Genomic DNA, 16,417 nt, shown 5'->3' with positions numbered 1-16,417 from the left:
GAAGAAGGGTCCAGACCCGAAACGTCAGTTTTCCTGCTCCTCTGATGCTGCTTGGCCTGCTGTGTTCATCCAGCTCTACACCTTGTTATTTCAACTTTAGCTTGCTATCTCTCCACGGATGCAGTCTGACCTGCTGTGATCTCCAGAATTTGGTGTTTTTTCCAGAACATTGGCCTGGTGTTCTGGATTACTGGTCCAGTGATAGTACTACTATACCAACACGTTGCCCTAATGGAACAATAGCAAAATTAATATAAATTTGACAGAAAAGAATAATAGTGAATAATTTCAGATTAAAAGAAAATATAAAAAGGTGTTGGCAGTGAGCCTGTGATAGACTTACAAAATGTACAGAGACCTGACAGATTAAATTTCATGCAAGAAATGTGAAGTGTTGCTTGGAAGAATGAGGAAAAGCAATACAGAATTTAAGGTGACAATCCTCAAGAAGGAGGAAATTCCATGAAGTGGGTAGTCTGGGGAAGCAGGGGTTATCATCTTTCAACCAGTGACCATTAAGAACTTTGAGACCAATGCTGAAAATTGATGGAATAAATGAGAAACCATTTCCAGTTGCAGAGGAATTGGTAACCTGAGGATACACCTTCAAGGTGATTGGCAAAAGAGCCAGAGATAAAATGAACTTTTCTAAACTCAGTTATTAGTGAGTATATTCAGTGTCTGAAAACTATTTCAGTTGTAACTGCCTAAAGACAATTTGATAAATAATTGAAGGAATAAAATTTATAAAGGCCTACTGGGGAAGAGCAGAAAAATGGGACCCTTTGTGATAATGGAATCAACGCAAACACAATGCAGCAGTGGTGGTCTTCTGAAAATCATCCATGATTTTATATATTTATTAATTTTGCATTGATGCACACATTTTCAAGGTAATTTACAATGGCAGTTCCCATAAATTTAGACAGGACAAACATGAGGATAAGGGCATTGCTGATATCCCAATAAGGGGACAATTGTGGGTAATTTAAAACTTTGTTGCAATTTGTATTTTATTGTGTTTACTTCGATTTAGTAGTGTTTTGCTATTCCTCCTAGCTAGAAAGCAAAGTTTTTGTGTATAGCAAGATTGTTCCAGGCAAGTTGATGATTTGAAGTAACTAGCCAAAGCGATTATCCCAGTGGATATCCCTTTAAACCTTTTATAAATGACTTGTGTCAAAGTTTTGAAATAAAATGTCTACACATCATGCCTGGACCCAGAATGGTTCAGAATGGTTTGAGTTTGAGTTTGCATTTGCATTTTATAACTCTGAGCTCAAACAAGATACTGTTTGGGTATGTGTCAAAGCTATTACAGTTTTTTCACATTTCTCCAAGGATCCATCTTTTCCAATACCGTTCTCTCTTCTCATTCAGAAACTGTAGAAAAACAGGTGCAGGAAATGGTCAAAAATGGCCAGTGTTATGGATTAGGGGTTCTTGAACATTTTTGGTTTAAGGACTTCTTTTCAAATTGTTCAGTAATCATAGATCCCATTCACTATGAAATGCTGCATGTAAAGTGCCTTTTAATTTTTAAAAAAAATAACATTTATAGATGAGTGAGGTGAGTGTACCTGCTTCTCACTGGGGAATCTAATGCAGTCCCTCATAGTGAGACAATGGATGTCCTTTTTCATTTGCCAGCTTGTATTTAAAGTTTTATTTTATGCACCTGCTGGAAAGTCTTACAAACCCCAGTGTGAGAAGTACAATATTGTTTTGACGTGTTCTGGAATTGTGGTGTACAATTGGGACAGGGTGAAGGAATCTTTAGTCGGTATGCAAGATGATGCACCTGATATGGAAATGCCTGATGCCAACATTTTGCTATTCTAGGCACTAATCTTAGTGAGCACCAAACTACCAGACCAAAATTCTTCCTGCATTCTTTGAATTGGATTTGAATGTGGGTCTTTTGTAAGTTGCTATGCCCATTATCTGAACCAACATACTTGTAGAAGATAAAGTTAATTTGTTCAGATGAAAAACTGACAGTTCCCTGATGAATGTATATAATCCGGCACAGGTAATCTGATATTAGAGGACTGAAGTTCTCAAGTGCTAACAGAATCTTGCACACTCAAATGGGGTTAGAATTAGAGGTGGGAACGGCAGGATGGTATCATATCTGAACCTACTTCCACCATAATTAATCTCTTTAGGTGTGTTGTTAGTCTTCCGGCCCTGCTACCAAATAAGGACTCCTTAAGAACCTTATTCTGCCCGCAATGGGACAAACCCATCTGCAAGCAGTCTTACTACCATGAGGAATGCACAACAGGTCTGACTGTGCTGGCTGCTTGTCAAGTGGGAGTTGGGGTCCCCTTGATCAAAAGCATTCGGTACCTGATCAAGGGGACTGGGCATTGGATAGAAGAGTGTTGATAGTGGTGGCTTTCTAAACCCCATCCCACTCCACCCACGCACACATGCGTGCACACACACTCCCCCGACCCCCCTTGACACACACAGGTGGACAGGATGGTGAAGAAGGTATTTAGCATGCTGGCCTTCATCAGTCAAGGCATCGAGTATAGCAGTTGGGATGTTATGTTACAGTTGTATGAGTCATTGGTGAGGCCGAGCTTGGAGTTTTGGTCACCCTGTTATAGGAAAGACATAGTTAAACTGGAAAGTGTGCAAAGAAGACTTACAAGGATGTTGCCAGGACTAGTAGACATGAATAATAGGGAGAGGATGGCCATGATAGGACTTTTTCTCTTGGAACGTAGGAGAATGAGGGTTGGCCTTATTGAGGTGTATAAAATCATGAGGGGCATAGATAGGATGAATGCATATAGTCTTTTTCCCAGGGATGGTGAATTGAAAACTAGAGGGCATAGGTTTAAGGTGAGAGGGGATAGATTTATGAAGGACCTGAGGGGCAGCTTCTTCACGCAGAGAATGGTGCATGTATGGAATGGGCTGGCGGAGAACGTGGTTGAGGCAGGTACAATGGCAACATTTAAAAAATATTTGGATAAGTACATGGATGGGAAGGGTTTAGAGGGATGTGGACCAAATTGGAACTAGCTGAGTGGGCACCATGGTCAGCATGGACCAGTTTAGGTCGAAGGGCCTATTTCCATGCTATATTTCTATGACTCTATAACTCACCTGCAATCTAGGTCCTTCACGATCCCAGAGCCCAAACATTGGGAAGGCATGTGCTGCTCTGGCAGCAGCCATAGCGTCCTCAGTAGTTGAATGCAAGAATTGTCAGCTTCTGATTGGCTAGCAGTTTTCATTAGGCAGAATTTCCATGCTTGAGTAAAGCCCCATCACTGGCCTTGCCACTTACTGATTAGGTTGTGTTTCAGCTGACCTTTCAAAAGAGAGGCATTGCTGTGCCTTTCCAGCGGTCTAACCAACAGCTGAGTCCCCCGATGCTACAAAAAGATTCTGCCTCTAATTTTTAACAGGTAATTAAGTTTTGTTTTCTTCTTTTATATTCTCTGCATTAAGTAAAATTTTGAGCATAATTTTCATAATGTAAGTGATGGCAACCCATTCGTGCTAACAAAACAGTTTCTTAAATTATGCTGCAAGTACTCACGACTTAAAACAATATTGATTGCATTTCATTCCAACAATGTTTTACTGTTGTTACTTAGAAGGGAAGAAGTCTTCTAGAAAATTTTATTAAGTGAGCCAAAAATTTATAGCTATGGTTTATGATTTATAAAAAAACATTTTTTCTTCAGGTTTCCTGATTGTGGATGTTAAAACCTGTCTTGACTATCATCACAATATTTTCTTTTAAAAAACATATAGTTGACTTATAAAAAGTAATCTGTTTTATGTGAGAGTGAAGAAGAGTAAAATTCCTTAACAAAACATGTATAGGTATAATGGAGCAACTTGATGTAGATATCATCCCGTATATAGTCCTGCTGGTGGTACCTGTGCTGGGAAGGATGAGTGACCAAACGGATAGTGTGCGGTTCATGGCTACCCAGTGCTTTGCAACATTGATTAGGTTAATGCCACTTGAGGTAAGCTTGGAAAGTTTGTATTTGGTAGCAATTGATGGAAATTGCATGTAGCAATTAAAAAAGATAATTCTTTGGTCTAGTATAACTTGTCTGTCTTGTAAATAGCGTTATCAAAATAATACAAGGTGTGCACTTACAATGAATTCAAATTAATTTATTTTAAATTCGAGTGAATTTACTGAGTTATGGGATATGGCATTATAATCTGCTTAGATGTAAGTTATGCCAGTGTGACATTTACAAATAGGAGAAACAATACTGAAAATGAAAATCTTGAACTATACAACAGGAAAATTGCCTTCTTTAAATGTAAAGAAGGTGATTTTTGTGTTTTGGTTGTAAACTCATGTCATTTTAGAAGTATTAACTGAGAATTTGTATATTCCTATCATTTTTTGATTTGGAAACATGAAAGGCTGCAGAAGGATCAGTTTGTGCCAATATCAGCTCTTTGTTAGAGCAACCCAATTAGTCATACTGTTCTAATTACTGCCCAAACCCTTGTAATTTCTATTTCTCTGCAAGTATCTACTCACTTCTATTTTGAATAATACTGTTGAATCTGCACAAACAACCCTTTCATGCAGTATATTCCAGATCACCACAACTTGCTGTTTCCTCCTTTTTTTGTCAATTATCTTAAATTGATTTTGATTGATTACTGATCCTTCTGTCACTGGAAGCAATTTATCTTTGAAAGAATAAAGCTGTTCATGATATTGAACAAAATTTTATGAAAGCTCATCTTAATCTTTACTCTACTCTAAGGAGAAAAGCTTCTCTCTCTATGTAACTGGAAATAGGGACGGAGGACTGCATTGTAGTAAATCTCTTCTGCACTCTAAGGTCTTGACATCTTTCCAAAAGTGTGGTATTTAGAATTGAACAAATCACTCCACCTAAGGTCTAACCAGCATTGAAGGTTTATCATAACTTCTTTGTTTTTGTACTTTGTTCCTCTATTAGTTAATCCAATGCTTTTTAATAGCCTCTCAACATGCCCTGCTACCTTCAAAGCTATATGTACACATAGCTCCAGACCTGTCTGTCCCTGCACTCTCGTTAAAATTGTACCATCTAGTTTATATTGCTTCTCCTCATTCTTCCTACCAAATGCATCATTCCTAGTTGTCTGCATTAGATTTTATGTTTGATCTGCTTGCACATGTCACAGCTGGTCTATATTTAAAGTCTTATAATTCTTGAGTTTTGTGTCATCTACAAACTTTGAAATTGTATCCTGTATACCCAAGTCTGATCACCTGTGTATGTCAGAAAGGTCAGCGGTTCAAGTATCAACCACTGTAGAATACAATTGTGCACATTCCATCTGTCTGAAAAACTGAAAAGCAAGCATTTACCACTTTATGCACTGCTTCTCTCCCTTCCCTAATTCTGTGTGCAAGCCGTTATTGCCTTTCATACTACAGGCTTTAATTTTTCTAACCAGTATCTTACCTGGACTTCTGACTTTTAAAAAGTTATTTGTTAATATACATCACATCAACTACACTAACCACATCAACACTCAGTTACTTCTTAGACTGATTACGATCAGGTTCTTGTAATCCAATTTGCCTTAAATGAAAGTTGATATAAATATCTTCATTAGCTCATACTTTTCCAAGTAATTTTGTCCTGATTTCTTCTCTTTATAAATTGCCCAACTACTAGAGTTAGTGGAAGTCCACCAGTCTTCCTGTTACCAAGTTCTTTAATTTTTGTCATAAGACTGTAAGAAACAGGAACAGGAATAAGCTGTTTGGCCCATCAAGCCTGCTCTGCCATTCAATAGGATTGTGGCTGATCCAAAACTCCTCCCATCCACTTTCCTGCTCTTTCCCCATAACCCTTGATTTCCCCTACTGATGAAGAATCTATCTCTCTCAGTCTTAAATATACACAGGGACTCTGACCCCACAGCTTTCTGTGGCAAGGAATTCCAAAGACACTCAACCTTCTAAGAGAAGAAATTCCTCCTCCTCTCAGTCTTAAACTGTGACCCTTTTATTGTGGGACTGTCTCTGGTCCTAGACTCTTAGCATTTGCCCTGCCAAGCCCGTTAAGAACCCTAAATGTTTCAATAAGATCACCTCTGATTCTTCTAAACAATTCACAATCTGTTTAACCTTTGCTCATAAGACAGTTCTTCCATACCAGAGATCATCTGAGTGAACCTTTTGCTGAACTGCCTCCAATGAATTAACATTTTCCTTTAGATAAGGGGACACAAGCTGTTCACGATACTCCAGCTGTGGTTTCACCAGCACCTTGTACAATTGCAGCAAGACTTCCCTACTCTTCTGCTCCAAGCCCTGAAATAAGGGCCAACATTCCATTAGCCTTCCTGATTACCTGCTGCACTTGAGTCCTAGCTTTCTGTGTTCAGCGCACAAGCACCTTCAGGTGCTTTTGTGCTATATCTTTCTGACGTTTTTCACCATTTAAGTAATACTCTGTTCATGTATTCTCCCTTCCAGGTTGAACAACTTCACGTTGTACTCAATTTGCCACCTTTTTACCCACTTACTTAACCTTTTAATTTTTTTCCTGCCCATGAGCCAATTCTGTATCCACAGTGATATGCTATCTCCAAAACCATTATTCAACATTTTGTGAGGTACCTTATAGAACGCCTTCTGGAATTCCAAATACAGCTACTGGCTCCCCTCTATCCACTCTGGTTGAGACTTGCTCAAAAAACTCTAATAAATTAGTAAGATACAATTTCCCTTTCTTGAAGCCTTGCTTACCCTGCTTGGTTCAATTATAATTTTCCAAATGTAGTAATATAGCCCAATGCGAAATAGTCTTCTATTTACATTGAACCAGCAAAAATTATTGAAGTGTAATTCCAGGCTTGAGACTGATACTTCACGTACCAGAATGAATACTCCATTTCTGACAATAATCATCCACCTTGATTTTTTTTCCAAAATTATAGGCCAGTATTTTTACTTTGGCATCGTGACTACCAGATATTGAGTTGTGACAGCCAAAACCTTTGCAACCAGCAGAGAGATCATTGGGTTACATATATTTGTTGGCAGTAATAATTTTCTAAAGTGCTATGAAGCCTAGTAATAGAGTTTTCCATTAACAGAAGTAAGTATATTACATTCCCAATCTTTTCTACAAAACAACTGTATGACATTTGGAACTCTTACCATAGCACTTCGTGTGAAAACTTGTTTTTTTAAAAATTGCTTACAAAATTCATTATTTCTTAAAAGGTGTGTATAAAGGATTCAAGGTAACTCATTGTGGATTTTCATTCTTTTCCACCTTTTGATAGAAAACTACCTCACCACCAACTTTTTTATCATTCTGGCTGGAGAAATTGGTGCTAATGCTATTGTGGGTACTGTGAGGGCTCAGACTTGTAACCCACATCATAAGATGCATTATGCTAACCATATAAAGTTTGTTGTGTAAGATAACACCATAGAATGACATTCAAATACTTAGCAGGCGTGGAGGGGAAAGAAGCCATTCAGTCGACCCAGTCCACAACTGCATTTATGCTCACTTTGAGTCTGTTCCCATTCTTCCTCATGCAAGTCTACAAGTATGATTCTGAATTCCCTTCTCCCTGATGTTCTTATCTAGCTTCTGCTATGCATCTTTATTATTTGCCTCAACTACTCACTGTGCTAATTAAATTCCACTTTCATACTACTCTCTGGTTAAAGAAGGTTTTATCTCCGTATCCTGTATAATTTCTTGGTAGCATAGAGAGTATATTGCAGCTTCTTATATTGTTCCTTGCTGCAAGTGGAAGTCCACTGTCAAAATCATTTGTAATTTTGAAAGCCTCAGGTACCACATCTGTTTTCACTTTTCAAAAGAAGAAACTCAGCCTTTTGGTTCCCTTCAGATAGGTATTACCTTTAAGTTCTGATTCTGGATATTTAATGACCTTTCCCTATGAGACTGAATGAATATGATATTTGCAGTATTGTAAGCATGAGACTAGTTCTAAACTGTGTTCAATTTTGTAGGCTGGCATTCCAGATCCTCCTCATATGTCTGAAGAATTGATTAAACAGAAGGCACGAGAGCGCCACTTTTTGGAACAGTTATTAGATGGGACAAAGTTGGAAAATTATAAAATTCCTGTTTCTATCAAGGCTGAACTTAGAAAATATCAGCAGGTAAGTAATTTCTACTTTGCGAAATATCATTTTTGGAAATAAAGATTTTGATAACATTTTAAACAATTAACATTTATTTCTAGAGGTAATGAAATACTACAAATTTCAAAATTTAGGCCATGAATGTGTTATCTAATACCATTAATCTTTTTTACAAAGAAAAGTTATGAACCAGAATATTCTTTGTATTTTAAATTATTGTTTTGTTCCTGAAGGATGGTGTAAACTGGTTGGCATTTCTGAATAAATACAAGCTCCATGGCATTCTTTGTGACGATATGGGGTTGGGAAAAACTTTGCAATCTATATGCATTCTTGCAGGAGATCATTACATCAGGTAATGTTATGGAAATCATTCACTACAGCTTTGTTAAAATCTTGCTGTTGCTTTGGAGAAAAACTAATTGTGTAATGACTAACTTACGTATTTCTACAGGGTTCAGGAATACACAAAAACTCAGGCAGAAGACTGTTCACCTCTACCTTCTTTAGTAGTATGTCCTCCAACACTAACAGGCCACTGGATTGATGAAGTGGAGAAATTCTGTTCTAAAGAAATATTACATCCATTGCACTATACAGGACCTCCCACTGAGAGGGCTAGGTAAGTTTCTTTTTCTACAGCACCAAAACTGAGCTGTAGTGATTATTAATCCATGTAATGTTTTTGAAGTCACACATTTGTTATCTACATAAACATAAACACAAACTTGCTCCCATTCAGTTTAGTTATGTGTTCTAATTAGATTTGAGCGAAGCAAAACTTGCTGCTGTGTTAGGCTTCACACTGAGTCAAAGGCGTGTTCATGTAAAGCAGTAGCAAAATTCTGATGCATTTCAACTTCCTCCTTTCAAACCATTTAATGGTTCTATTACTGTATTTCTTCACCTTCTGATTAGCATGTGTGTGATTTTTTTTTTAAGTTGAACGATCCAGCAATGTAAGTGATTAATTCCATTCATTTCACCTGCACAGATTCAATTGCTGAGGCATGGTTATGGAATTAACTAACAACATAGATGAGACTTAATATATTTTATAGATTACTAAATATAGATGAGGGAGTACTTCATATTTTCTGACTCCAAATGAATTAACATTGGGTCGTGACTCAGTACATTTTACAATGTCTGTATTAATGTGAATTTGCATTGTATCTTGGGTTTCAGATTGCAGCACCTTGTGAAAAAACACAATCTTGTTGTGGCATCATATGATGTTGTTCGAAATGACATTGACTTTTTCAAGTAGGTGTATGCTCAACAGCAAATATTCTGTATTTTTACTGAGTTGTGTTCTGACTTATTTTAATATTTAAATTTTGATTCATTTTCATTGGCTTGTATTCCAGAAGAAATGAATGCTTGCATGATTTTTTCCTTTCTTTTCAGGAATATTAAGTGGAACTATTGTATTCTTGATGAAGGTCATGTCATCAAAAATGGCAAGACAAAATTGTCAAAGGCAGTTAAGCAACTAACAGCAAGCTACAGGTTAATTCTATCTGGAACACCAATACAGGTACTTTTTTGTTGTAGTTAAATAGTTTTCTACCTAATAATGATACAATGCGCTGTCTAGAAAATTTTCAGGTCCTTGAAGTAGAATGAGAAGAAATTTGTTGTTAGATGCACTTAATGAAATTTGTCATTGACCATTAAAGATGTGAGATTTATGCAGAGACAGATTGGAACCAGATAATCAGCATCAGGCTAGGAGAGGGCCTGTCGGATATGTTTTATGTGAAGTGAGGTGTATGACATGACTGTGTACTGTACTCAAAATTATTCAATCTTTTCAGAACAAAATATTCAAAAATTTAGATGTAATTCCATGGGTAAAGAATTGGAGACTAGAAATAATAAACTTGCAGTGCATTGAGTGCAGCACAGTCTGCAAAATCAGAAAAGCATGACAAAATATCGTAGATCAAGTAAAATGTAAACATTTAAAATATAGATTGGATACGAATGTTGTTGTCTTTTTGTCAGTGATATTTAGCAGGATTTTTTTTTAAAAGCCACTGGAGTGAAGAATGAGGTGGATGGTGTCACACTGGAGCAAGTAATTAATTTTGTCTATTTAGAATGAATAACATTAGAAGATGGTAGATATACTACAGAAGTTAGATGGATGGAGGCGGCCAAAGGTAATTTTGTGAAGGTGAAAGCTGTGTTAGCAACACAACCCAAGGCTGTAACAAAACAAATTCATAAGACTACATTTCATCCAGTTTCCAGTATGGCTCATGAATCTGGAAAATAAGTAAAGATCTACGAAAGAAAATCAAGACCTTTTGAAATATGGATGCTAAGATGCATGCTAAACATTTCATATACATGCCACTAGACAAATGAAAGGGTATTGAAATTGCGAGAGCAGAAAGAAGTCTAAAAGGTGCCATTCAGGAAAGAAAATGTCAGTTTTTTGACCATCTGATCAGACTTGGAAAGCTGCAGAGATCTCCTTTTCTAGAAGATAAAATTGAAGACAAAACAAAGAGAGACTGACCTAAGTCTTAGTTGGATGACGGATATCAAAAAGTGATTGCAAACAAGCTGCAATGGATGCCAGGACGTAGTACAAGATAGATAAGAGTTGCATACCATCACGGTAGATCTCCTTTAAACTAAATAGTGGGGGGTGTGGATTCAGTTGCATGGAAAAAATAAGTTAAAAGCTGAGGTTATTAAAGTTTCTAGAAAAAGTAATAGGACAGAGTAAGCAAAGGCTCAGGAATTTAACTTCAGGGACAGCAGATAAGGGACAACTATGAGAAGTGGGGACAGTCAACACAGGACTGAGGGTGTTGTACTGGAATGCATGCAGTACATGAAACAAGGTAAATGAACTTGTAGCGCCGATTTAAATAGGCAGGTGCGATGTTGTGGGTTGCAAGAGGATTAGGACTGGCAACTAAATATCCAAAAATATGCATCCTGGCAAAAGGAAAGGGAGATGAGCAGAGGGGGTGGGGTTGTCTTGTCAGTAAGAAATTAAATTAAATCAATTAGCAAGAAGTGATATAGAGTCTGAAGGCATAGAATCTGTGTGGGTAAAGTTGAGCTGCAAAGGAAAAATTAATCTGATGGGAGTTACTCACTCGCCTCCTAGCAGTAGTCAAGATGTGGGGATAGAAAAGGCATATAAGAAAGGCACTGTTGAAATAATTGTGAGGGACTTCAAGATGCAGGTAAACTGGGGATATCAGGTTGGGAGTGGATCCCCAGAAAAGGAATGTATGGAATATCTGAGATGGATTTTTTTTGAAAGCAGCTTCTGGTAGAGCCCCCTAGGGAACAGATGATTCTGGATTTGGTGATTTTCAATGAGGCAGATTTGATTAGGGAGCTTAAGGTGAAGGAACTGCTCAGGGGTAGTGACCATAATATTTTAGATTTCCATGTAGTTCGACAGGGACAAGCAGGTATCAAACGTAACAGTATTTGAGTGAGTAAAGGTAACTAAAAGACATGAGGGAGGAGCTGGCCAGTGTTGATTGGAAGGGGAGCCTAGCGGGGAAGACAATAGAGCAGCAATTGTAAGAGTTTCTAGGATTAATTGGGGAGTCACAGCAGAAAAAGAAGAAACGTACTAAGGGGAGAACGAGGCAGTGATGCTTGGTGAAAAATCAGGAACAGCATAAAAACAAAAGGAAAAGTATACAATGTGATGAAGATGAGTGGGAAGCCATTGAAAGTCAGCAGAGGATAACTAGGGGAGAAAAGCAATAAAGGGGGCAAAGATGAAATAAGAGATTACCCTAGCCAGTAATATAAAAGAAGGTTGCAAGAGGCTTTTAGAGATATAAAAGGTAAGAGAGAGGCAACAGTGGACATTGGACTACTGGCAAATAAGGCTGAAGAAATAGTAATGGCGAACAAAGAAATGGTGGAGGAATTAAATAGATACTTTACACCAGTCTTCAAAGTGAGAGACCCCAGTAGCATACTAGAATTTCAAGACAGTCATAGGGCAGAGATGAGTGTAATGGCCATCACTAAGGAGAAGGTGCTAGAGAAGCTGAAAAGCGGATAAATCACCCAGACCGGATGGCCTACACACCAGAGTTCTGAAGGAGATACTCGGGAGATTGTGGGGACGTTGGTGGGTGATCTTTCAGGAATCACTGGAGCCTGGGAGAGTCCCATAGGACGGGAAAATGTCTAACATAACGCTGCTGTTTAAGAAGGGAAGGAGACAGAAGGCAGCAAATTATAGCCTGATAAAGTTTTAGAGTCTATTAGTAAGGATAAAATTGCAGAGTATTTGAAGTGCATGCTAAAATAGGGCTGAGTCTGCATGGCTTCGTCAAGGCGATGTCATGCCTGACAAATCTGTTAGAATTCTTTAAGGAAGTAACAAGCAAATTTGTGCAGAAGTAACAAGGAAGTTTGACAAAGGAGAGCCAGTGGACGTGATCTGTTTGGATGTCCAAAAGGTCTTTGACAAGGTGCCATACAAGAGACTGGTAAATAAGAGCCCCTGGTGTTAGGGGTAAGGTACTGCCATAGATAGAGGATTAGCTGATTGGCAGAGTGTGGCGATAAAGGATTTTTCAGGGTGATAGCCAGTGAATAGTGAAGTTCCACAGGGGTCAGTATTGGGAGCACAACTAGTCATGTTACATTGACGATCTAGGTGAAGGAACTGGAGACATTGTTGCTAGGTTTGCAGATGACACAAAGGTGCAGGGACAGTAGTGTTGAAGATGCAGAAGGATTTGGATATACTAGGAAAGTGAGCAAAGAAGTAGCAGTTGAAATACAATGTGGGAAGGTGTGAGGTTATGCACGTTAGTTGGAAGAATGGAGGCATAGAATATTTTCTGAATGTGGAAAGGTATTGGAAATCTGAAGCACAAAGGGACGTGAGAGTCCTGGCTCAGAATTCTCTTAAAGTTAACATGTAGGTTCAGTTGGCAGTTAGGAAGGCAAATGCAATGTTAGCATTCATTTCAAGAGGGCTAGATTACAAGAGCAAAATGTACTGCTAGGGCTGTACAAAGCTCTGATCAGACCGCTTTTTGAATAATGTGAGCAATTTTGGCGCCCACATCTAAGGAAGGATGTGGTGGCGTTGGAGGTGGTCCAGAAAAGCTTAACAAGAGTGATCCCAAGGATGCAGGGCTTGTCACATGATAAGCAGTTGTGAGTTCTGGTCTATATTCGACTTGGAAGGAGTTTGCAAGGATGAGGGGAGTCTCTTATTAAAATTTACTGAATACTGAGAGGACTGGATAGAGTGGATGCGAGGAAGATGTTTCCATTAGTAAAAGAGACTAGGGCCAGAGGGCATATCCTGGGAGTGGAGGAGCAACCTTTAGAACTGAGATGAAAAGGAATTTCTTCAACCAGAGGTTAGTTAACCAATAGAGCTCATTACTGTAGAAGGCTGTGGAGACCAAGTCATTGAATTCATTTAAAACAAGTTCTTGATTAAAACTGGGATCAAGGGTTATGGGGAGAAGACAGAAGAATAAGGATGAGAAACACATCAGCCATGACCGCATAGTGGAGCAGACTGGCCGAATGGCATAATTCTGCTGCTATATTTTATAGTGTTATCTGCCCTCAAGGGGACCACACTTGTACACAATACTTCAGGTATGATCTCACTAAATGCCTTGTACACTTACAGCAATATTTCCCATCGTTCATACTCTATTCCTTTAATAATAGATGCCAAAATTCCAATAGCCTTGTTACCTGCTGTATATGCATACTAGTTTTCTGCATTTCATGTTCAAAGATACCCGAATGCCTCTGGACTAAAGAACTCTGAAGTTTCTTGCTATTTTAATAACGTTACCTTTCTATTTTTCTGACCAAAATAGAAAACTTCATACTTATCTGCATTAAACTCTATCTGCCAAATTTTGACCCTTTGCATCTAACCTTTCCTTATCCATTTGTAAATTTCTTGCAACTCACTTTCCCACCTATTTTAATGTCATCTGCAAATTTGATTACAGAACCTTCTATCCCTGCATCAAAATTATTAATTTAGATTGTAAGAAGTTGAGGGTGTGGCCCAAGGACTGAACCCTATGGCACCCCATCCAGAGAAAGATCTCCCGATACTCCTGCTTTCAGTTTGTTATCAATTCTCTATTCAAGCAAATAAATTACCCTTAACACCATTTTGGGAATTGCAATACTTCAGCATACCTGGAAACTTTTGAGTACCTATGAAAGAAGTATTTGTACATAAACATGATTGAACTGTTGGGGATATCAACTGTCTGGTTAATGCTTTGGTCATTATGATTAGCTGTTCAGTCATATAAATCAGATGTAGATATCACTTGTCTTGAGCTAAATATACTTCTCACTACATCGAGCCTGTCCCATTTTTATTAATAAAACCTAGGCAGACATATTCTAGCTTTAGCTTTATGGCGACATACCCATATAGCAACTTGCTTAGGAGTAGCTGGTTATCACTAGAATCGAGCATGTTGTTGGATATCTGCACGATAATGCTCCAATCCAAAGAGTAGCTGATTATCACTCAGATTAAACCAGTTAGTATGGGATATTGCCACACAGTTTTGCAGAAACCACTTGTAAGAATAAGTCATAGTAAATGTGGCATAGTCTTTTTTAGATAGATAAAACCAGTTTGGTGAGCAATCTCATTGTACTCACTGAACAGCATTTCTTCTTGTACCATTTAGAATATATTATTTAGTCTCTTTTTAAATTATTTGCAAGTGTATGTTTAAGAACATTTTAAATTGTTTAAAACCCAAATGGGCACACAATATACAATTTGAAAATCAATTTGTCTTAATGCAGAACAATGTATTGGAATTATGGTCACTATTTGACTTCCTGATGCCAGGATTTTTGGGTACTGAGCGGCAATTTGCAGCTCGTTATGGAAAACCAATATTAGCTAGCAGAGATGCTAGGAGTTCTTCACGGGAGCAGGAAGCAGGTAAGAAGGTTTTAAAACCCAATTTAATGTAAATGTGATGTATAGCAATACATAATTTGCATCCAATTCTCACTGAGATCTGGAATGCTCTACCTGAAAGCGGATTCAATAAAAAATAGGTAAGAAAACTGGATACATATTTGAATGAAATGATCTAGAGCTAACAGGTAGGGAGGGGAATTGATGGAATAGCTCTATCAAAGACCTGACACAGACACATTGGTCCAGATGTTCTCTTTCTATGCTATGTTGTTCTTTTGTTTTATGACTTTTATTTGGTTACTCGTTTATCAAAATGTGGTATTATGGTGCAAAATCTGTTCAGGTAATTTGCTACACTATCTTCTGGTGGCTCATTTAATATAATATGAGTACACTTTATATCTTCCATGTTTTCAATTGGTTCAGTGTATAATTTCTGTCTCCATGTTGAAAATGTGTTTCCAGTTTCAAGATGACACACTGAGACATTGAAACATTAACAGAGAAAAATTAATTGTAAATGTGTATAGTAGGCACTTAAAAGCAAATTTGAAATTGTATTTTAAACAAGTATCCTTTTTTTTTTGTAATTTCCCATTCTCCATCATTTACTTTATTGTACCTAATATAATTTGACTCGTGTTTTCTGTTTACCAACATTAATTTAGCTGCTTGTTCTTGCTTGCTTGCCTTCTTCTACTCACCTTTTATTTTGGAGGTCAGTACACTATTTTTTTGTTCATTTACTGAAAATCAATTTTAACCACAAATATAAAGATTTAAACTAGTAGTTCGCGCTCTGTATAAAACAAGTCCCTGATTCAGTGGTATATCTTGCTTCTGCCAGGACAGTATCCAGAATCTGAGCTAATTTAAGCAAAAAGGACATAATTTCAGGATGCACATGTTGAAAATATTGTCTGTATTCTGCCCTGGAAGTCCCCTCCAAGCGATTTATTAGCCACAATTGTGTCAGCATCTTGATGCTATTTAATACTGTCATTTTTGCCAGATTATTATTATGTAGACTTTAAGTCTCTGTAGTAATCTTGTTTATTGCAATCTACAACCTAAGGAATCTGACCCTTCAAGCAGTCAAAAGTTTTAAAAAAAGGGTTTCTTTCTTTCATTAAACAAATGCCTCTTTGGAGCAAAATTAGGTTTTACTTTAATTTACTTGTGGGATGTGGGCATCACTGGCTGAGCTAGCATTTATTGCCTGTGAGATAGTAAGAACTGCCAATGCTGTAGTCAGAGATAGCAGTGTGGAGCTGGAGGAACACAGGAGGCCAGGCAGCATCAGAGGAGCAGGAAAGCTGACGTTTCGGGTTAGGACC

General features: G+C 37.8%; 1 protein-coding gene across 1 annotated transcript in view; it reads left to right on the top strand.

The window, feature by feature from the left end:
• btaf1 (BTAF1 RNA polymerase II, B-TFIID transcription factor-associated) overlaps positions 1-16,417 on the top strand; it is a 102,428-nt gene that overhangs the window by 63,485 nt on the left and 22,526 nt on the right. The window contains exons 24-30 of the mRNA XM_048609172.1: positions 3,853-4,001; positions 8,003-8,155; positions 8,371-8,492; positions 8,592-8,759; positions 9,326-9,403; positions 9,548-9,677; positions 14,957-15,098. Coding sequence (XP_048465129.1) covers positions 3,853-4,001; positions 8,003-8,155; positions 8,371-8,492; positions 8,592-8,759; positions 9,326-9,403; positions 9,548-9,677; positions 14,957-15,098 — 942 coding nt within the window. The remainder of the gene's footprint in view (positions 1-3,852; positions 4,002-8,002; positions 8,156-8,370; positions 8,493-8,591; positions 8,760-9,325; positions 9,404-9,547; positions 9,678-14,956; positions 15,099-16,417) is intronic.

This window comes from Rhincodon typus, chromosome 20 (assembly GCF_021869965.1).
Source record: "Rhincodon typus isolate 14 chromosome 20, sRhiTyp1.1, whole genome shotgun sequence".
Taxonomy (NCBI): domain Eukaryota; kingdom Metazoa; phylum Chordata; class Chondrichthyes; order Orectolobiformes; family Rhincodontidae; genus Rhincodon; species Rhincodon typus.
Note: the sequence above shows the minus strand (reverse complement) of the source record. Positions and strands in the feature narration are given on the sequence as shown.